The 24,447-nt window shown below is 38.3% G+C and overlaps 1 protein-coding gene across 1 annotated transcript in view; it reads right to left on the bottom strand.

Annotated features, from left to right (window-relative positions):
• Nucleotides 1-18,491, bottom strand: part of LOC140242844 (uncharacterized) — a 47,981-nt gene extending 29,490 nt beyond the window's left edge. The window contains exon 1 of the mRNA XM_072322626.1: nucleotides 18,485-18,491. Within this exon, the coding sequence (XP_072178727.1) occupies nucleotides 18,485-18,491 (7 nt within the window). The remainder of the gene's footprint in view (nucleotides 1-18,484) is intronic.
• Between the last annotated feature and the right edge of the window lie 5,956 nt (nucleotides 18,492-24,447).

The raw sequence follows: 24,447 nt of genomic DNA, 5'->3' as shown, positions 1-24,447 counted from the left end.
GCATTTTCATTTTGCTTACGCGCACTACGCGCGAAAATGTGCGGACGGACGCGAACGCGCGAAACGCTTAAAATTGTCTGAAACTTCGAGATTTCCCATTGGTAAGTTGTTTTGAGCCTTTTAAAAGTTTGACGCGCCCGTACGCGCGCGTAATAATGTCATAGGTAATTAGCATTAAAATGTAAGATAGAGCGTGACCTGAACTTAATGTCCACCGAAAATGATACAGAAATGACCTTTAGTTATGAAGTTATGATCGATCATGTAACATGGTCCGAAAATCACAAAATGGCGCCTAGATGACGTCATAGATATGTTACTGTCATGAAAACCTTATTGTGGCTAGATATTGTCATGAGACATGTTCCCTGAAAATGTCATGTTATTCCGTAATGTCATTCTTGAGATATTGATGACACAAAATTGTCCAGAAAGAAAGAAGAATAAAAAGAAACGAGACATGAAAACTCGTCACATTGAGGACGAGTTAGGTGATACGCTTGTGGTCATCAGATGACGGTCATCTGTGATCGACAAAGAAAAGAATGTGATATAGGCACCTTGAAGTTATATTGAGCGTGCATGCGAAACCGTTTCTGTAACCACTCGGCCACGGGTCATCCACGGAAATGGTAAGACAAAAAAAAAAAAAAAAAACAATGTATAGATATAACAGGGGGAACGTGGCCTGGTGAACATCTATTGCATTGCTAGACGGAGAAGCGGCCCTGTAACGACTGAGGTCACTATGCCATTTCTGGCAACTTGGGAAAAATACGTCCCGCAGACATAAAACCTATAATCGGCTGGTTTTGATACCTTGCCTTTAATCACAATTTTCAGTGTAATGACGTCATTAAATTACAAAACAATGACATCGTCTTGTAAGACAATTGTTCAAAGTACAACACCTCAGTCGTCGTCATTACATACTATGATCGGTTTGACAAAGTCAACCTGCAAAATGTTGCTGCAGTCGAAGCAATGTGGTCTCCAACACACAAAAAAGAGGGATATGGCGTGTGTGTGTGTCTGTGTGTGTGTATAGGTGCGTTTATATACGAACGTGATTTCTACATGGACGAATATGTAATACAAAATTGAAGAAAAAAAAGTAAAATAAAAAAAAATGTTTCGTGATCTTGTGGGGTTCGAACCCGCAATCTCACGTCTCTGAGACGGCGCCTTTAACCACTCGGCCATACGTCTCGACGAGAAAATATGGGGAACGTAAACTTATGTATGTGAAAGATACATGGGGAATCGTTTTGTCCACATTCCATTTTCATTTTCAGTTTTAAACTGCAAAATTGTCAATCTGATGAGGAGATTTCAAAGAATAAAATGCATGATTACTGCAGCTTATTGTCTCAGCTACAACATATTAAAGTTTCAGAGGAAATGAAGCAAAATCAGCTGAGATAAAGGTGCTTAAACGTTGTTAAGTCAATTGATGCTTTTAAAAAAATATCACCTCCCATAGACAATGCACGTAAACTTGTCCGATTTTGCGTCTTTACCTTTAATCACAATTTAAGGTATGATGACGTCATCAAATGTGTGGCGCTCCGACAAAATGAGTCATAAGTCGCACGGGGAGTTTTCCCGTAATGAGCCGAAAATGAAGGGGAAGCACTGCTCGGGTCGAAATTTTTTTATGACGGATTTTGATTCCTTGAGGTTTTATCTGTTTGTACAGAAAATTTCAGCGTGTAAAAATGAGTAAAAGTGTCCCAGTTTTTCTGAGACAATTTTTTTCGGTTACATTTTTTTCGAACGCTCGCCTCTGCGTTGCGTTTCGCACCTATTGTTCTTGCCCGATCTAGACTCCGCCTCCGTTGCCAGGGTGTATGCTAATGAGGCATTGCTCTTGACCCCATTAAAGACAAAACAAAGCATGGTGCGCGCGGCGGCGTCGGCGGCCAAGCGTCGGCTTTAGAATTACGCAATAATAGTGAGCTGACCAAGGCTATCGATTGCATGACCAGCGAGTTTCCTTTGATACATGCACTCCATTTCATGAAGTGGTGATTAATGTGACGCACAAATCGCGCTGAAAACTTAATTTCAACGAACGATCACGCAAAATTCATGATACTTTATCTATGATCTAATACAATTATCACATATCGAACTTGAAACCTCTTTATGCGTGTGTGTACTCTTTCAACGGTTATTAATTGGCCTCATTAATGAATTCATTCAAATAATCATAACTTTCGTTCCCTGGCATGTGACTTGCTGTTTTAAGTTCATCTCTGGAGATATAGTAAGGCCTAAGTTGTCAATTATTCTCGTTTTTATAAAGTCGACAATGCGTGTGATAATTCGCCAAATGTATGTAATGCGTACTATTATTTCCCTGGTTAATAAAACTTATTGCCCTATTTCTTATAATGGTTTGGGCCGTGACGGCATGGAGAGAAATCGGAAGACAAACATTATTAATGCCCAAATAGCTCGTGTTCCCTTTGGAGGATATTCTCACCCTTGTCATCTGTGTATTTATTAGAAGTAGGACCTATTTGAGAAAGGGACAGAAAGCTGTGTCGCTACTCAAAAGTGTGCTTCTTCATTTTGTTTTGTTTTTTTAATCAGAATGTTTGTAATGATAGCTGTTTGTCGTGTATTGCGTGTAGCTGACATGTGAGAGGTCAAGTCTGCAAAGAATTTGGCTAACAGCTTTGCGAAGTAGCAGCGCTAATTGCCCATTGAATTTCGTATTCTGAGGAATTTCGAATGAAAGAACTCGGATGACACTGTTCACGCTTTGTATCCGAGTAAACCCCGCATCAACGAAGCCTTAAACAATGAAAGGTAAACTTCCTGCTATCAAGGCGTGGATAATCACGCAACCAGTATTCTTTCTTCGCCATTGATAGCAGAATCAGAGACGGAATGGAGCAACAGTGTCGGAGGATCGGCATTATGTCTGCTAATTTGTAAAAGAATTTTTTAGTCCCCTTTTGTGTTCAGAACCACAGTCAGGGACGCTAACTTCCCTATCTCCTACAAGCTATCGTTACTATCTTAAAACGTGAATTTTATGAAAGGTTAAAAGTGATCGCGGAATCAGTTCTTCTGCGTGACACATGCAGGCTTTTATAATAGGATACCAAGCTTACCTGTATAGAAAGGGCGGGGATACACACTTATCGCAATCATCCGGATTTGAGAGTGATACACTCTATATACTACTTTTCTTCATCTTTCCCCCGACAAAGACCATGGTAGTTCAAAACAAACAAACAAACAAACAAGCAGTTGCATTATATCAGAACGTACAGAATTTTTGTTTCATGTACAAATGTATGTATAGGCCATCTCTTGATGTATAGTAGGCAATTGTCGTTTTTACAGCGTTTCCTAATAAATGCCTATAGCGAAAACCCAACACAACTTTTATCAAGGAGGGAAGGGAACTTAAATTTAAATATAACATAGTTTACAGAAATCAGACATGTAAATAAGGCAATCATATACATCCGCACAGCCGAGTGTAATCTCTTACTTTGATTATCAAACATGATCGCTTGCATTTACGTGCTTTTTTCTAATTTCTTGAACTTTGCCTCATAAACATTTAAAAATCGTAACAGAGTCTGCTGTCCCACAAAATAACATTCTATTATTTGGATTTGCCACTTATTGTTGGTCGGGTGACGCCAAATGGTGGAATCTCGAGCGATGATACACGGCATTTTGTTTGTTGGTTTTCGTCTCATCGCTCAAAAGAATTTTGACTACGATTACAGAAGTATCATCTACAAGACATAACTGATGGTTTACAGAAGAGATCATCAATTCAGTAAAAATTAGTCAAGTCATGAATTTACTTTACCCATCATGTCTAATCGACCTACGACATTGTTTGGGTAACCGCGCCTTTTTATTCTCATAGTTCAAACTAATTCTTGACATAATCAAAACAAATAATTCTTTATAAGATTTCTCAAAATACTCAAAAGATGGCCTACTAAGTCAAAACTTTCTACAAAGATTGCATACGGCAATCTTTACTAGCCTAAACAAGTTTTCTAGAGCTATCAGTTCCCCCTATGACGATGACTTCGATTGCGTTCTGAACTTGTATCGAACTACTTTCAAAACAGCTGTTACCTTTATAGTTCGATTAATAAACCAGTCTTTTGAATTCATAACCAACATTCGTAATCGTAACCATACAGTAACATAATACTGCATGTCAATAAAAGTTGAAAATGTAAATGCTATAATAGTAGCGCAAAATAAATGAGTAACGATTATCTTCATACATTCTAATTCCTAAGTGATGTTGCTACGAAAATGACACATGGTTTGACGACTGCTTCAAGCAAATTTAAAAAAAGGAATGGGATATACTTCTAAATTTCTAATGATAGTACCACGCCGTACAATGCATTTCACTGTATTTGGTAATGTTTGGTTACGTTTCTGTGCGCTTTACGTACGGAAAATAAAAGGCAGATTGATGCTACAATGTATTAACATGCTAACACACAACGCATTCAAAATGTTTTTTTTGAAATACACCGTGTACTAATGTTTTAGTATACGGTTTGAAACTTTTAATTTGCGAGTCCTTTATAAAGTTATAGCAGGGTTATTACATTATCAAGCAAAAATTAAAGTATTTAGGGATTCGGATTAGCGCAGAAGACTAACAGTGCTATATATGGCGATCGTTCGCAACAGAGACAATCCTCTTCAATAGATATACAATGTAATTCTGTGTTCATGAATTGAAAGAGAAACGAAAAGAAGTCAACTTTTTAACTTCATTTAGCTTTCTCACCAATTGAACTTGATTTGATCTGCCACGCAGGATCGCTGTGTGTTCCATTAATTCTATTAAAATATTATTTAATCGGCGTGCTTGTTTTTTATGCAGAATGTCACAGGTAAGTTTAATTCATTGAAGTTCATAATGTTTGTACATATGGCGTATTCGTTGTTTTGTATTTTTATTTTTATAATATATCATGTGTCCATTATCTGATTCTGACCACGAAAATATGGCGACTGTTTAAATGCGGAGCATGTACTGGAAAACTGTAATGTCTCCTGCCAGTATAGACAAACTAATTTCTAGTCTATCCCCGCTTGAAATGGAAATGAAATTAAAAAAAAAAAAACGAAGTTCGACTTTCAGTAGATTTCAACCGTTTTGTATAGTGCCTGATTCATGTAATGAACACGATTCTTTAGCACATAAGCAATCACACAACTTTCGGGAATAGATGAGTGTCTTAATGATTGTATCTCATGGAAGAAAACTCGTCATCTTGCCTGACTTTTAGCTTTTTCCTGTTCAAGCTTGCGTGAAAGAAATAGTTGAACATCAATCGCAATCATTGAGAGAGGCACACCCTTAAAAGTAAGCACAGGAGTACTGAGACACACTACGAAATAAAAACGGGCCTTTTATCACTATTGACAACGCATGACATTGAACTGTTTTTTTTTTTCCTTGGGGAGGGGGGTGGGGTAATACAATTGATTATTCTGAAGGTTCGTTAATCACACAATGAAATATGTTTCACTATTAGCTTAGGTTCGTTAAAAAGAAAATTAAATGCGGTTCCTTTCCGGTCATTGCCGGTGGTGCCTTTACCCGAAGTAATCAAGCAATAATTTTTTTCTAATAAGGTTTGTGAATACAAAACGAAATGAAGAAGGCCTAAGTATTAATTCCGAATATTTGTCAGTATTATTATCTATACTCCACTTCTCAAATGCAGAAAGATTGTAACTGCAAATGTGATGTTAAAAAAAAACAACATTCAGCTTAAGCTACAAGTTAATGGTTTTTTATATGCTATGGTATTACAAAAGTGACCGAGAATAAGAAGTATATTTATGATACAATCATTGTAAACCCAGCGTGAAGCTGTCAAGCCTACATCAACCTTTGCTTCTGATACGTATAATATGTGCAGCATTGGCAAGCGTGATAAGCGACAATTACTGTGCACGCAACGCCTATAAAGGAAATGTGCCTAATATGGCGGGAATTCAAAATGTTACGGCTGTATACAGCTGCGGCAGAACAGACGCGAAAGCAGTCTTTGATGCTCTGCAACATTACGACCATGTGCGTAATTTGAGGGTTTTTAGTACACGCAAAGAACACTATCTCAAAAGACGACTATCGTTAATTAACTTCATTGACTTTTTCTACCGATGCTGTCTTTTGAACCCCCGCCTACAATAGGTTTTCAGGTTCTATTTAGGTATTGGTACTTGCATACTAAACGCATCCTCTTTAGTTTCCATTGACAACAACATCGGAGGAGAATGGAAGCGATGAACGCCCTCGCTACAAGACGCTCTCGTAAGACGCATTGCGTGCCCGCCTACAATAGGTTCTCAGGTTTAGGTATTGGTACTTGCTAAACGCATCCTCTTTAGTTTCCATTGACAACAACATGGGAGGAGAATGGAAGCGATCAACGCCCTCGCTAAAAGACGCTTCTCGTAAGACGCATTGCGTGCCTTTTTTCTTTTTACTGTTTCCTATTGTTTGTGAGTTAAAAACTTGCGGCAAACCACAACGCAGCCGACACACAACGTGTACCGACTCATTCATGCGGCGGCAGCGGCACGGACACAAACGCGCCGAAGTTTACATTCAGGCTGCCGTATTGGTCAGAATCGTTATTGACAGACCTGTCCTGCGATTGGTTAATTATCTTACATACCCAAGCTATCGCCTTATACGGTGGTGCGTGCGATGGAGCGTAAACGCCGTCGCTAAGCAGGACTGCTGTATTGTTTCGTCCCGTGAAAGAAACGGGTTGTGAGCTTGAACGTAGCCTGAACTTTGAGAGCGATTTTCTCCGTTATTTAGAAAATGGACTGGCATCATAAACGTAGTTTATATTCGTTTTTATGATCTATAGGGATATCGAAATGAGTTGTATTACATATCAGTGTAAAGCTTAGAGTCTGTAGAATTCACATATAGGCATAACTACGATTTCATTTTTTGCGACTTTTGACTCATTCCGACGGAGCGCAACACAAATATCAAAAACATGACATGGACTTAAAAGGCAAATGTTCAAAGTACAACATATCTGAATTTGGGATAATATTGAGCTTAAACAACAGAGATACGAGCAAATGAATGTCAGAAACAGCACCTTAAAAAAATTAATTCCACTTTTTTGATTTCAGATGACGATATGATGACGTCATATTGTAATTATGGAAATAATGATACTTGAAACGTTATTTTCAATTCATATGCTTTTGTAATATGCAATAAAAACATAGGGTCACCTGACGTTTTAAAGAGCTATGGCGAAATAAACAAAGACATGTTTTTTCACTATATTTGCACATAGATGCGCACGCGAAATTTCAACTTTGACGCCAGTGCATTGCTTTGTTATTTGTCAAAATCGATCAGAAATCAATGGATATTGTTACTCAAAGTATCAGGAATCCAGATCAGTCAAAAAATGTGCATTTTCATGTTACTGACGCGCTGTGCGCGCGAAAATGCGCGGACGGACGCGCACGCGCAAAATTGTTTGAAACGCTTAAAATTGTCTGAAACTTCGAGATTTCCCATTGGAAAGTTGTTTTGAGCCTTTTAAATGTTTGACGCGCGGTTACGCGTCCTAGATGACGTCCTAGGTAATTAGCATCAGAGAAAGAAAGATAGAGCGTGACCTGAACTTTATGTCCACAAAAACTGATACAGAAAGGACCTTTAGTTATGAAGTTATGATCGATCATGTAACATGGTCCGAAAATCACAAAATGGCGCCTAGATGACGTCATAGATACGTTACTGTCATGAAAACCTTATTGCGGCTAGATATTGTCATGAGACATGTTGACTGAAAATGTCATGCTACTCCGTAATGTCATTCTTGAGATATTGACGACACAAAATAGGCCAGAAAGAAAGAAGAATAAGAAAAAAGACAGATTTTGACAATCACAATAGGTGATACGCTAAAAGCGTATCACCTAATAAAGAGAGATTTTGACAATCACAATAGGTGATACGCTGATAGCGTATCACCTAATAAAAAGAAAGAAAGGAAGATTTTGACAAACACAATAGGTGATACGCTGAAAGCGTATCACCTAAAAAAAAGAGAAATCTTGGCAATCACAATAGGTGATACGCTGATAGCGTATCACCTAAAAAGTATAAGTATGAGAGACACAAGTAGGACCTACCTTTGGCCTCATTTCAGTTTACATCATGAGAATAGCGACTATAACATCAGACCAATATTCAAATTGTGTGAAGAAAATAATGAACGATAAACGAAAATCCTGCATACAAAGTGACAGGCATTTCCTAAGCTTGATTACTTTTGGGGTTGGCTCTGTCGTTTTGAACCCATATTATTATTATTAGTCGGCTGGTAACCGACATCGCTAAACTGAGTGCAGGATCAAGAAAGTAAAATTCGTCTTACCGTGTCCAATTTGGCCACAGAACAGAGTAACAGCACATGTTAATAAAAGAACGAGGTCGTATCTTCTATCCATCACAGGTAGTCAAAGATTACGAAAATTCATCAAGTGTGAGTTGAATGCACGTTTTGATCGGAATGTCACGAAAGACTGCGAAGTAATCCCAGTTATCACAATAAAAAAAAAAATGGCGACCGTCAAACACACCCAGAGCAGTGTGTCTTTCCCAGACAGACGGAATTTCTTTGTTAAATGAATGCGTGGAAGTTTATGGGACGCTCCTCTCCGCGATGCAGCCGTTTGCTTTGGTACTATGTGCGTGAAGTCTTTGTATTCCCAACATTATGTCCCATACTGGGTACTTTTGGCAGAATTGAGTTTGAGTTCATGGGAGACATTACCGTTTGCTCGGTCGTGCATGAATGGCATCGCACAATACACACATTCTTTTCCAATATCCAAAGGCAGACCTCCAAACTGAGAAGTGCTACTATCCGTACAATTAGATTGCGTGCAGCCTTAGTGCATGGCACTTCAACATCCATATTTATACACAGTTATGATGAATAAAATGCTACAGGCTCAGAGGCTTACAATAGGAATGTCAAGAATACACTATCTACTTTACAGTCGGTTTTAGATACCAGAATAGTACAGTGACATTACAACGATTTATCTGATAGCAGATCATATCCACACTTTACGTACGACACTCACTCTAACAAACACTTTATCACCAATGTTTGTCCTTAAATTTTCAAGGAAGTAGCTCTTATGACATAAGTCCTAAATACCAATGGCGTTGACAGAATTTGATCTTGGGGGGCAGTTAGTCTGGGAGGGAGCGAAGTGACCGAGCCCGAGCTAGCGGAGCGAGTGAAGGGGGGGGGGGGGTGGGAGGGGTGTTTCCCCCTCCCACAGTGTGAACTTTTTGCATTTTGGTGTTGTAAGTGGTGCAATTTGATGCACTGTTTGAGTGTTTTGTCGACTTGAACAGTCCCACTTGTTTAAGGTAGCAGTATATTTCCTACAGATTATTATTGAACAATTTGCCTCTGAAGTGGTATCATTTAAAATGAACTTCTTGTATTAATTCTTACATTGAATATCATGAACGCGACTGAGCCTGAGCGAGCGGAGCGAGGGGACGGGAGGGGAGGGTGTTGGAGAGGGGTGCCCCCCCCCCCTCCCACGGTGAGAACTTTTTCATTTTGGTGTTGCAAATGGTGCAATTTGATGCATGTTTTTGCGTCTTTTATCGACTTAAAACAGTTCCACTTGTTAAAGGTAGCAATATATTTTGATATAGATAATCATTGAACAATCTGACTATATAAAATGGTATCATTTGAATAAATTTCTTGTATCAATTCTTACAATGAATTTCATGAACACTGTCTCATCAGCAATCAAACAGAAAAAGCATGCACACGAGGGTGTAGATAAGGGTATTTCTCCTCCCACGCGAAGGTGATTTTGCACTCCAGACCTGAAATTCAGCGATCTGGTGCAAACTATTGGTGCAATACTTAGATTTTTTTAGTGCCAAATGATAATGGAAATAGGGCTTTTTTTTTGGGAATTGTTAAAATCACGAAATTTAGCTCTTATTCCGAATGTGCAATATGTGTGTGTGTGTATAAAGTCCAGTTAGGTAGAGCTTCGGGGGAAGGTGTGGGAGGGGTATTCCCCCTCCCGCTCGATGGAGCTTTTGCGTTTTTAAAATTGAAATAAAGCGATCTGGAGCACACTTTTTGTGGAAAATTCGGAAATTGTCATTCTCCAAAGTGTACTCAGTCTGTAGAGGAGACCGAGCAATGAGAGGGTGGGAAGATACCTCTGCCATATTCAAGGGAGCATTTTTTTTTTTTTTGTTTTAGAACTGAAAATTCAACAATCTGGCGCACACTTTTGTTAGAATATCTGGAAATTTGTCAATCAGAAGAGAAGTGTAGCAAGTCTGTAGAAGGAGATTCTGTATAATTTTCTGATTGCAGTTAAACGTTTATATGGAAAACTGCTTATGTTTAGATTGTAGCCACAGTCTACTTGTATGCATGGGGAGGGGCGAGCAGGGAGAAGGCGTGGGCGAGTGTTATCACCACCCTTCCCGTACGATAGAGCTTTTGGCTTTTTAAAGTTGAAATTGAGATATCTCGTGTACTCATATTTGATGGAATATTTGGGAGATTATTTTTTAAAAATGATCTGGGGGAATTGAGGAAGAAAAGGTTGAGGGAAGGGTTGGGGATATTCCTTTTGTACATGAGGAAACTTTGAGTTTCCGGAATATGAGTGATAAGTCTTGTGCACTCAGAATGATTCAGAATTTTTTTGTAAATCTAAAAAGTGTACTGAGTCTAGGGAAAGGGACCAACAGGCGGGAAGGTTTTGTAGGGGGAATAACCCCTACCAAGTGCGAGAGATTTTGCATTTTTTTTTTCAATTGAAATTCAACGATATGGTGCACACTTTGAATGAAATATTGAAAAAAAAAATCCCTGGTCCAAATCTTAGGTGGGGAGGGGGGGGCGGCCGCCCCCATTGCCCTCCCCTCCCCCTTTCTATGCCAGTGCTATATACATAATAATTGTCGCTAAGACAAAATTTAAATGCAACTGACTGACAAACTGCCCTACATCGACGTAAATAAGCACTGAATAGATCGGTGTTTCAGTAGTATCCGTGATAAAAAAAAAATAAAAAAATCATAGGCGTACATACTTGAGCAGGATTCGAACTTACCACCTCCTGATCTCCAATCATGCCTTATCTCCACTAGACCACCGAGCCTTCTCCTCCTTCTGGTTCTAATCCTTATAACATGCAGCGGGTACTGCGTTATCATTCAAATTCATGAAATTCTTCCGTCAAGATGTTTTGTAAGTGATTGACAAATTGCCCTACATCGACGTAAATAAGCACTGAATTGATCAGTGTTTTACTAGAAGCCATATTGAAAAAAGAAAAAAATGAATTAGAATGATTACGTAGTAATTGTTATGAACGCACTGGACAACTTCAAGCTTGCTCATTAATGCTGACATTGGCGTAACAAGCTCCAACACAGCTGCAATAGACAGAGATCAAAACATCCTAATCTTCGTTATCCCCAACACAATGTTCTCAGTTGTCTTCTCTGTTCTGCCACCAAAGAATCTGCGTGGGAATTGCATAACGAAAGAAAAAGGTGATTGCCGTCTATCCTGCGTTACACCAGTGATGAAAGAAGAGTAAAGGGAGTACAAACCAATATGTCGATTTCCATTTTGTTCCCAGACACAGATTTATGCAATCATGTCTAGTGTTCGTGTGCTTTCCGCGGTGACACGACATTTGTTCCTGCGATAATTGCTCCAGTTTTATTTTCTCCAAGGTCTTAAAAGAAGACGGATGAGTTGAGTTGAGTTGAGTATATTAACCACTGTAAAAAGCTTGCTATCAGCTACAAACTGTTTTCCGCAAGGCCGTGAAATGGCAACAAAACATAGAAATCATACAATGAAGAGAATGCACATAAAAACACAAAATAATCATTACAAATGAACGCCAAAACAATATGAAAAGTCAAAGAGTATGCAATGTGAAAGTACAGACAAAAAAAAAGGAAAATCAAACATGTGACAAGTTAGTGGGAGACGGTAATTACATAAGCATTGCGTATCACTTTGAGAAATTTGATATAATCAAGTAGAGAATAATTAGCAAAGGAAATGTGCGAAATTGCTCTTGAGAATGCAGCAATTGAAGTGAAGGATCTTGTTTCTGTTGGCAATGTATTGAATAAACTCGATGCCGAATATACATTGTAGAGTGCTATTTTTAAGAATAGTTGATTTGGGCTTAGGAAGATAAAGAATATTTTCATGATTACGTAGATCGTAGTGGCTTACTCTATTCTCGAGACGTTTACGTAAACTTTCTGGTAGAAAGTTATAAGCAGTTTGAAGATGAAAAATTAATGCTTGCTTTTTCCAACGATCAATGATTATTAGACAGTGGCGGTTGAAACGATTATCAACTTGCAACACGATTCTCAACGCCCTTTTTTCTATGATCTGCAACCGCCTTAAGTACACTAAATTGCATTAAGCAAAAAGATAAAGGGTTTGCGATTAATTTACATTTTGCTGATTCAGCATTTTTCCATGCTTTCCTGATGTCAATAAATTGATGTGTAATTTGTGATTTGAGACTTCCAAATTCTAGCTGCGTTATAGCATTGACGAGTCGGGATGACTTTCCTATCATACCTCACAGTTCTTTAAATGTGAAGAAAAAAAAAACATCCTCACATAACACTTTGTCACAATGCCAACTACCGAACTGTCTTTTCAGACGAGAACCTGCGAAATGTTTCATTTTTCAGGTCACTCGTCCTCATGTCAAGGTTCCAACATTCCTACACTGTGAAGAACCATCAAGACAATAATATTATGTTGATAATCTCGGATAGTTCGCGCTGAAGGAAGAAAGGCACGTCGATCCAGCTGTCGGCACGCAGCTCATGAGCGGCAGACAGACGAAAATCGCGAAGATGCATGGCCGTTGCCAGGGGAGTCATAAAATCGTCTCGCTTGGATGTCGTCTGCGTACCCGACCGGGTTTTGAGATGACACCCTGGGTCGTATCAAAGGTTGTACGAAAGGCGACATGAGGAAGTTTTGTTTCTTTTTCTTTCCATGACAATATACTCAGAGAATATCATTCAACTTATTCGAATTTCTTCAGGAATTGCTCCAAAATATAGCAAAGCGAACATACGAAATTGCGGGGAAAAAATCGGACCAAGATATTTTGCACGCTCTACAATAAGTAATCTTTATTCCTAACATGATTTCATAAAGACAATTTGCTGGTTACTCTGAAACTGTATTCAAAGGTTACAGTCGCTCATGAAAAATCAAAGAACTGCCACAGACTTGTCCCACCTAGTGAAAACTTAGATAGGCCTACGCTGTGTGGCAGAGAATAAAAAAATGACAAAAAGCAGCAAATAGGTTGCAATGATATTAAAGATTCAGCTGATTATACCACAAAGCATTGCTTTTTCACTGTAAATACACAGCAGGTAAAATACAGCATTTACTGTATAGAAGAATTATTTCGGTAACATAGGGAAACGCTCACAAAGACATTGCGAAAAGTGGCATAAAAGCTTCCTAGGTCACGGGTCATCAGAATTTTTAACTTTCTAATACGTTTTCCTTGACTGTTGGCTCCCTTGTTCAGGCTGTTTGGTATAGATGGTGGTCAATCAAAATATTTTGCCGGGTAAACACCGTCTTTCACAAAAGTGGTATCGAGCCGATGTGACCTTCCGGAATAGGATTGATGTTGATGAAACAATGCAGTCCCGGATCGAGACAAATTAATTGTTTCTCACTCGAAGTGTGAGCTCCAGTTTATCATTCTTTATTAATCACTCTGTAATTGTCCCATCATACAAACCCGTTGCCACGTGAGGAGCATCAAAAGAGCGCACTCGTCGATGTTAAAGAAAGGCAAGGAAAGAAAAGATAAGGTAGAGGCACACTGATATCACAAGTTAAGGAATGCAAACGCATCCCCCTTTAACGCAAGCTGCGGTCAGCGAGTTTTGGGGGAGGGTGTTTTGGAAAAGGTTGAGGATTTTTTCCCCCTTCGTGTTTAAAGAATATTACCACAGGGAATGATTTGAGATTTTTATGGCTCTTATTGGTCTTAGATAAATGATATGTCATTACAAAAAGAAATAAGGATAGGCCTAAATTAAAAATGATTCCACGCCTTCTTGATTCTAATCGCTTTATAATGCTATCTGTATAAATTTCTGCACGCCCTCCCTGTATGGGGTAAGTCTAATTTTACCGCGCGCGGCGCCAGGAAGCCAACCCTTTGAGCAGCATGCGGTATATCATTGCATAATCATGCTCCCCGTGGCAACCATAGCTAGTTCGCACATAGCCGACTGCAAGATTTGAATTTTGATCGACATTTGGATGATGATCCATCTACGAGTTTCGACATGTTTGGACGGAAACTTTACGGTTATAATACCGAAAGATACATCGCGAATGATTCTCACGTAAAGCAAGATTGTTCGTTCGTTTGTTTATGCAGACAAAAAATTCAGTTTATTCTCTTTATAATCGGGATCGTTTCGTCTCGAGTTTTCCTATATGAACGTAGTAGAGTTGGGACAGCGTGTTTTTTTTTTTTTTTTATATATTCCCATCATGCAATGTGTCACCTATATGAAGAAAGAAAACACAAACTCGTGAATGAAAGTGTTCTCCTATATATACCAGCGATCTAAAGTTTGAAAAGTGTTTTTTTTTTTTTTTTTTTGCTTCTTTCATTTCTTTGTATGGCTCTCTTGAATGCGCCTAAAAATATTGATATTATGCCTATAATGATTGCTCAAAATGTCGTTGAAGGGACCAAAGTTCAAACATCACTTTTTATTTGTTTTGTTTTGCTTTTTTTTTTTGTTCTGTTTTCGCCTCGTCTGACCGCATGTTCAAAACTTGCTCTTCGATGCCGAATAACATGAGTGGACTGGCATTAGTGACACACTTGCCTTCCAAAATCTTCAACGATCATTACAGCGAATACCAGAAACCACGTTTACGCTTTTATGTGTTACAAAATTACGATGTCTACTGGCAACGCGGTAAACGCGATCAGGCGCGTTGTGTACCATCATGATCCCACGAAAAATACACACTCCCAAAAAGGGCGTTCTATAATTTCGACACCTTTTACTCGTCTGCACCAAACAGCTACACACTGTACGTACATCGTATATGTTACGGAAGAAGAGTCCCCCCGGCGACAGTGTAAGATGGCGGAATACTATCCCCTATATTCGAGCTGGCAGTGTATCTCCGACTGCCGTGATGGATACGATTTGGAGTAAGAGCGCCTCAAACCTGTTTGTGAGAAGGCTCATTTACGGCTAGCCACAGTATCAAAAGAGTGACGATGCTGTCACGTGAATAAATTGTGATCTAGGTTCTTACGTTAGGCAGACTTGGAAATCAGAACACTTTGGGCACGTGATCATGACTGTCCCATGCATATTTTTTGATTAATCAACATTTTTCATGGGATTGTTTGCTTGTATATCATGTACTTGTTGTGCCTTTCTATATATAGATTGCCTCATCGAAAAAAAAAAACACTGACGCATATCACGACAATGTTAATTTCACACAGCTATGATATTTAATATGTTTATGTCGCATTTGACAGGCGAGAAAAAGATATCAAGCACACTTGTGTATTTGCCTCGTTCAACCCTGCAAAACTATTAAAACTATAGTACTACAGTGCAGAGCGGTCAGACCGAAGGCAATGGTGAGTGCGGCGACACATCCGTAGGGGAGTAAAAAGTCTTCAATGTCTCCATCGTCCTCAAATAGTGTTCACTGAAGGACAAGTAGGATTTTATATCAAATTCTAATTTTGGTATGGAGACGTTGCTTTGTCTGGCTCTATCTTTACCTGGACAGCGTGTGTCTGTGGGCTTCAAAATGATTTCATCCTCCATGCAACCAGCAGATCCAGACAGTGTTGCCAGACTCACCGTAACGTTAGCCCATCAAGAAACGGAGGAAAGTGTTCCTGCAGATATTATCGGCTATTCATCATGAGATTGGCGCCTCTGAATTTCATGGCGTATCATCTTACATTAGATAAAATATTACATCGATCTCGTCGGATGTTTTCTGACTGTAGAATGTACATGACTAAATCAGATTAATCAATACTTTCATTTCAGTATAAAGTTCGTCATACAATGTATACCAACTGTGTATCACATTTTAAAGACAATTAAACGTATTCAAAGGGGAGGCAAATAATGCTTAATATACTTTTTCTTTTAATGACAGAAAAATATGTAGCTGTCAGGTGTGCCACACAGTTAATCGACGAAAGACACTCGACGAAGCCGATTAAGGAGGACATTTGCCTACGACGTGTGTAGGAGAGCGCTATACACCCTGCCCACCATGTCAACACATCGAGACGAGTTAAGTTAATGCCTCGATGCACTCTGAATACCACGTCTTGCTAAGAATGTGTAGACAGGTCGCAGGTTATCAAACCTGTCGTTGAATCAATAGGTTTCCCTCTCTTAGCATGCAAAAAGACAGAAAATGGGGGTAGGCCGAGGAAACTACAGGCGAAGGAGTATGGAGGAATTACGCCAAACTCAATATGCGGCACCCGTGGATGTTAGATTAGATCAGAGCATTTTGCGGTGAATCGTCAATACAGAGGCGTAATCACCCGCAAGCGATTAGTTAGTTTTTTTCCCGTACCATTAACGAAACGCAGAAGGTGGCAGAACACCGACCCTACCATTTGCTATGCGTTAAAGTTGATCTATGGTAGTTTATGTGAAGTGAAAATATTCAGTTATAATAGGAATGCGTTGCTTTCGAAGGTCAGTCCAGTCCTTGATGCGAATAATTCATTTTGTCACAACCAATAGAAGACGGAAAAGAGTTACCTCTGAAGACTTTCGCGGTTAGGCTAGACGCTTCTTCAGCAGAATGATGTGATGACTTAAAGTTCTCATTCAACTGAGCAGGTGTCTAGCCTTACCGCGAAAGTCTCAAGAGGTAATTCCTTTCCATCTTATTTTGGTTAGACAAAATGAATTATTCGCATTATTATACTAACAACCAGATGAATCTCTTCTAACTCCCGATGGTTTATATGTAATAAATTATCTCTTAATGTCTCTAAAACAAATTTTATATGTTTCAAACCTACTGTTTCACAGAACATTAACAGCAGTTATAATATCAATATTGATGGATTATCTTTAACTGAAGTAAGATCTACTAAATTTTTAGGAATCACAATTGACTCGAGTTTAACTTGGAACGATCACATTCATAATATCCACACATCTGTCTCAAGAACTGTAGGAATTTTATATCGACTGAAAAACTTCATTTCTCAAAATTCCCTGACTATTCTATACAATGCATTGATCTTACCACATATCACATACTGCAATATCGTTTGGGGAAACTGTGGCTCAACTAAAATTAATCCAATTCTTACTCTCCAAACACGTGCTGTACGTTTGATCACCAATTCCCGTTACTTATCCCCATCCAATCCCCTATTTCATCAACTAAAAACATTGAAAATTGAGGATCTTCACACCTTTCAAACTGCTGTTTTTATGTATAAATATACATTTAATTGTCTTCCAAAAATTTTTGATGGCTTCTTCACTCCAAATTTCACCGTTCATTCATATCCAACACGTCAGTCGTCCGATTACCATCTCGAAAACCCCAGAATCATTTTAGCTCAAAAATCTTTAAAGCACAATGGACCAGATATTTGGAATTCTTTACCCCCTAATTTAAAACAACGTACGTCGTTGAACATTTTTAAACGAGAACTAAAAAACACCCTCATAATCCAGTATACTTCTGACACATAAAAATATTCATACCACCTGGTCAACAAACACCCTAAACAATGAGTTCACGGCCATAACTGAAGTAATATTCACCTCATCACACTGATACACAAAATAACACTCAACGTACAAACCAAGATTCATCCCAACACAATGCACACCGCACTGCACCGCACGCCCTTCGCACAATTACTTCCCACTCAGTGAGTGGCAAGATTTTCTTTATGTATCTCTTCGTTGTGCCCTTTACACAATTACCCCCCACTCAGTGAGTGGCAAGATTTTCTTTATTTATGTATCTCTTTACCTGGGGCCATCTTCCTCGTCAAGCTTAGCTTATGATGATGGTCCCCTGCATTTCATTTTTATCATTTCCTATTGCTTCCTTTCATATATGATATTCGTTCTTGAAAAAAAAAAAAATGTATGTAAGATCCAAACGTTACGAATATTAGCTGTGTAAATGACTATGTAAGTATTTTGTTGATCGGTGGATTTGTATTGATTTTGAAATGCAGAAATAAAAACTGAACTGAACTGAACTGAACTGAACTCCAGTCCTTGTCGATCCACAAAGCCACCTGACAACCTAACGCAATATGCCCTCACTTGCCATGACGGATTGTTATATATCTGGTGTTTACCCTTCTGTTTTCATCCTCAATGGTAGGGGATCCCATTTGCATGCCTGAAATGAAGAGTTGTATAAATACAGTGGTATGTTGAAGAGAGTATCATTTTAGAAACTCCCACAAAGTATTGAAAGTGGAAGGTAACATTTAGTACATTTTTTTTACCGTTTACCGTTTACCGATTTTGAATTGAATTTTTTTTCGGGGCTCACCATAAATTCCAGTACATTACTAGGCTAGCTTTGCAGACCCATGCACTGCATGTGTGTTCATCATGTATATTTTGTGAAGAAAGTTCATCAACACAAGCCTCATTTCTATATACATTCTTGCCACACACTCTATATGTTATTACATCAGCTCTTGTACTTTTAGATTTGTGTTTATAGATAACAAATACAGGAGACTGCAACAAAAAGGCTTAAGTGTGGCTGACACACAGAACTACTGAGTAGTTGAGTTTTGTGCATTATTCAAATTTTAGATAACTGTTGACTTCCAAATTTCTAAGCAGTGGCCTAAGCAAGTCCCCTGAGGTTCATATTTAATGTTTTACTGCATTTTGGGAGGTCTGTAAAAGGTATCCCCTACCAACAACCTGCTCTGAAGATATGACCCATCTCGAGACCACTCTTTCAAAAACGCGTCGGATATTACGTGTAACAAGTTACTGGGGGTAGGGTTAGAGTTAGAAGGTCGGATGTGTCAGAGATGCGTTCGGAATAGACATTGATAATCTTTACGGACGTAAAATTCATTGCATGAAGAATCTCTTTTCCACAAGAACTGCAATCACTTCCGAACACTTTCTAGTTCCATCAATCACATGAATGGCACATAAATTGAGAAATCAATGCCATATACGTAATCGTCTTCGGGAAGTTTGACCCTAAGTGATGATTATTGTGAGTTAAGTCCGTTCGTAAATAAAACAAATAATGTAATGCACATGCACATTTTGCTCACTCTTTAATCAATCTCAAGCTGAAGAACACTGTTTTCTAGAATGCCATGTTTTCACTGTCATTCGGATGGGATAACTTTCACAATATTCGGCTTAAAAGTAGATTTCATCTCAGGACATGAGGTGGAAAAACGGGGACATCATCCCGGAATGTACCCAGTCACGTAGCCTTTGTGAAAGACAAAATAGCTGTATAAGAGGTGAAAGAGAAGAGAGCAGAAAGAGGGGCGTCACGCGAGATAGAGAGGGAAGCCCACGAGGAGGCAAGACCGATTTCAGTGAGCGGGGCCTTCGGGGACTCGTTCAGAACTTGAGCTTTTGAATTACCGAATAACACACGATCAACTAGTATTAGGCCAAGTATCAAAAAACCGAGATACTCTCATCGGTAATGAATTTGGTAATGAGCATGATACATTTCGCAATGGGCGAATCTGTCCATGAAATTTGGTGGAAATGACTATTAAAATGAATAATAGAAAAAGTGATGAGTAAATCATGTTTTTTTAACGGCTCATTAATGATATTCACATTCCAGTATCTTAAACGGCCCCTACTGTCACTGAGGCACGCTCGGGTTTGGGCTCTCTTCGATCATAGCTATAACAGGGCTAACGGCGTGAATGTCTTGGACTAAGGCTAGTACCAGAGTCGAGTTTCTGCGTAAATATTCTAAAGAGAATGGAAACGCCTCTAAACACAAAACAGCAACAACAACAATTTCTGCCAGGGCAGCAGTACGTGTTGGAATCGCGCGTGGGCTGGAGTAGTCACACTCCATTCGACACTACATCGCCAAATTCTTCCTGAGAAGAAATCTCAAATGATAAAGCAGGATGTACTGTTTTCAGGGTTTTGTTTGTTTCGTCTTTTGTTTTTTTATTCTACTTGATTATCCCTGAATAGCAGTTTGATAACACATTATCTTGTTTTGTTGTCTTTTTTTTTTCTTTTCAGCAGTTTGTTTGTTTGTTTGTTTGTTGTTGTTTTTTTTTCGGGATGGAGACTACGTTGCACAACATTCAGTGAGACATTTTCCTCCCGTTTTCATTTTCAACATTTGAGTCCATCGCACTTAAACAGTCTGCACAGCTATAGGCCCACATCACATTTCCTTTCACTTGAGGGTTTTGTTTTGTTAACTTCACTTTCACTTATCACTCTTTGGCAGACAGAATCATAATGTCACTGAACAATGTTGACCCCCGCGAGGTCCCGAGTTATAATTCAGCTGGGTGCTTATACATAACAATTGTACATGGCAACGCTGGGATAACAATAATGAATGACGGTGCCTTCTGGTAGAGGTTACCCTGGATATAAATAAGACATCATCATTTATCATTACGCGTTTTCTGCCACTTCCGTGGCTGAACCACTAGTTGAACACACATGGGATGTGTTAATCAATTAAATGTACTTACAGATGTGTAATAAGTTTCAAATATTGATGGCACATTGACCCCGAGGTAGGAAACGCAGCACGCCCTCTATCGTTCATGAGGGCGCTAATCTTTATTAATTAAAAAAATTATGTCACACCACAGAGACCGGTGCAACTTATCGCCTGCTGTGATTTTGTGTGTTTAGCAGGACCAGGGGCATATTGGCTACAAAAAAATGAAAAAAAAAAAAAAAAATGTATCACTTCAACGGCGAAATGTACAGTGTGTGTAAATATCATGCATATTATACACTATTATGCCTATATCTATATCAGTACCCTCTCCCTCCCTCTCCCCACCTCTTTCTTTCTCTCTCTCTCTCTCTCTCTCTCTCTCTCTCTCTCTCTATATATATATATATATATATATATAGATATTGTATATTAGTATATATTACATGTAAAGTGGGTATTATTTTGCTTTCACGAATTACAGAACATTTTCTTGAAGCAGCTACTCGTACTAGGCGGCCTTCTGTTGAGAAAGATGATGCTATTATTCACCTTGAATGCTGCATGTCTGGCGACTATCAGCTCATATTCTGACCGATTTTCAAAGGAGCATATTAATTTCAAACCAAACACAATACAGCACATGGTACAACACACACATGCTAATTATACTCCCTTCCAATCCGGCCGAAGAAAGGAAAATCTTTTTTTTTTTTTTTCATAATGATATGGAAATGAATTATGTTTTCAGATGATGCCCTAAATGCCAGCAGGTTTGTGTTGATTTGAATACAACAGCAGTAAACGGGGCTCAAAATCTTCTGCCATCTTTCAGTTTTTATGTTGTTCACCATTCACAGACACCACCAATGTACATTTTAAAGAAAACACACTCTAAAACGTCAAGACATTATTTAAATAGTTTCCTTTAATATCTACTGCACCTCATTTTTCCATGTGTATAGAGTACATGATATGACATTCCGCATATTCCCAAGACAGAAGGTAGAACAAGTAAAGCAAGGGTCATCATAACAACACTGACCCTTGAAAAGTCCTTGGTCTTCTTGTGGCATGCTATATGTGCATACAGAACCATGGACTCCAACATGGGATGAATCTTGGTCATGAATATTCATCAGGTTGGGTGGGAGGGCTCTCAAAGGGAAACCATATGGCAATTACTCACTTGTATGCAAAAAACACAGTCATGTGCAAACAGTTTTGGCAGGTCACATTGTTTAGAAGCATCAACAGACAACCAAAACTTGTATCTGTGCTTATGCTCTTTATTCATTCCAGTTTGATCACAAATCATGTTGATGGGGGAATATTACTCTCTTTTTGAACACACTAGAAATCTGCATAGATATATATTTTCTTTTCACCCATTTCTGAAGTGGTTCCCTCCACTTGTAAAAAACAAACCCACGCCTGTTTGATTAAAAGTGCCAGCTTTTTGTGAGAGGGACGAAAGATGAGCTTGTCTACACAGAAAGATTTCTGTCACTGCAGTATAGGATCAAGAACAATGTTTCATGGCATTCTTTAAATTTATGATATAGATTTCAACTCTGGTCTTACCTGACAGTATAGATTATCTCATACATCCATATCCCAAAACAAAACAAAAAGTACAAATACTAAGCCCATAACAAAATTATAGTACGATTATAAGAGCCTGTCGTAACATGATAAAAATGTCACCCAAATGAATATGAACATCAGAATTTTTCAGGTCTTGTATCTCAGTATATACATCCACACCCACATGTCTGAATAATACAAATTGCAAAGGGCCCACATTTCAGCCTCTATCAGGGTGTAAAGAAAGATATAATATCACACAAAGAAAAGAAAATATAACAAATGCAGAGATACAGTTCTGTATAAAATGTCTGGCCACTCTAAAATCAGTATTTGATTAAAGTCTATTCATATACACAATATGTCATACTACAAGCTGAAAACCTAAATAAATGTGGCTGTGAGATACATGGAAACATTTTTTCTTTTGGCAGTTATTTGATGAAAATCCCTGGGCAACTAGATATAAAGTGAGCTATCATCCCCTGGACCCTATCACCCATCACCCTGCCCTAAAAGAAAGATTCCTGAAGCTTTTGGAAAAGGATGGAATGACATTAAAGTAAACAGAAACGTTAGGAAAAGGCGAAGTACCAACGACACGATATCTGACCAAAGTTTGTGATAGCTATTCAAAGAAAATTAGGAAAACACATCATTGAAATATAATGTTTTCCTACAATTGTGAGCTTAAGAATTTCAGCTCTTGTCTAGCAAGTATGATTTTGTGCAAGCAAAGAGAGGTAACAGTTTATATGCTGATACAGTGATGAATGAAGTGATGTACATTTGAAAATTTGAGCTAATGATTTTTAGCAATGTATTTGCAACCATACAGCATTGCTAGATGAAGTAACTTAGTGCACTTGTAGCATCAGAAAACATTTGGGTCACTATCCTGAAGGTTTTTACTGATTTCATTCAAAACATCCTCTCTTTTCCACATTCACACATTCATAAGTTAGGATATCATCTCTGTGCTCAAAAGGCATTATGAAATTTTACTTATGAAAATCTTGGTCATTTATAAATGATTTCATCAGCATATAAATGAAGCACCTTACAGGTTCCTGACCAAAAAAAAAAAAAAAAAAAGAACACTCACTAAAAATGCTAGATGACAGGTTGTTGACAAATTTGATGTTTTGAGAAAAACAAACATGTGTGTTCACATTTGTTCCTTTTCCCAACACAGTTTTACAGAATTTGTAATACACAATATCAATGTAGCACGGCTAAACAATTCTTGATAACTTTGTGGTGTCATGTAAACCTGCAGAATACTTCTATGGATGTATTTCTCTGTTGCTTTACACTAAGACAATTGTGTCAAGTATAATTCCTCAAATTTACTGAAATTGTAATGTTGGATATGATTACTTTTCTGCACCACCACTTACGTGCATAATCCACTCAACAATACTGCATCAAATTCTTTTTTTTTTCCACGATAACAGAGTGGCAATGTATATATAGGATGCAATGTTGATTTCCACGGCAATCCTGAAAACAATTTCTATGACATCCGTACATTATAGGATTCCAACATCTCATGTGCAATTACAATTTATACAACCTACAGCATGTACCAATTACAAAGTAAAATCATTTAACAAAAAATAATTTAAAAAAAAAACCATATATATATATATATATATTGAACGAAGAGCAGTTACAGCTCAGAAAATGAGGCACAAAGTAAAGGAGAACAGCACTGCATATTCCTGTTTCACTCAAAGAATCAAGCGATGAGTAATTCACAACTGACATGATTTTAAAGAAAGAAAAGTGAATTAAAGAATGATGGCATTACATTCAAAAGTGGGAATGTGCAGCAAATATCAAAATGACCAGATAATACTTGCAGCTGTCTCATGCAAGTTCACATTTTCTAAGAGCCTTATCCAACAGTATCAATGTCAAAACACAACCAACAGGAATGTTCATATACGTTTCTAGTACACAGAGAAGTCTTTCCAGAAATTATTTTGAT

The sequence above is a fragment of the Diadema setosum genome, chromosome 1, assembly GCF_964275005.1.
Source record: "Diadema setosum chromosome 1, eeDiaSeto1, whole genome shotgun sequence".
Classification (NCBI taxonomy): domain Eukaryota; kingdom Metazoa; phylum Echinodermata; class Echinoidea; order Diadematoida; family Diadematidae; genus Diadema; species Diadema setosum.
The sequence above is the reverse complement of the archived record's forward strand: the minus strand, read 5'-3'. Positions and strand labels throughout refer to the sequence as shown.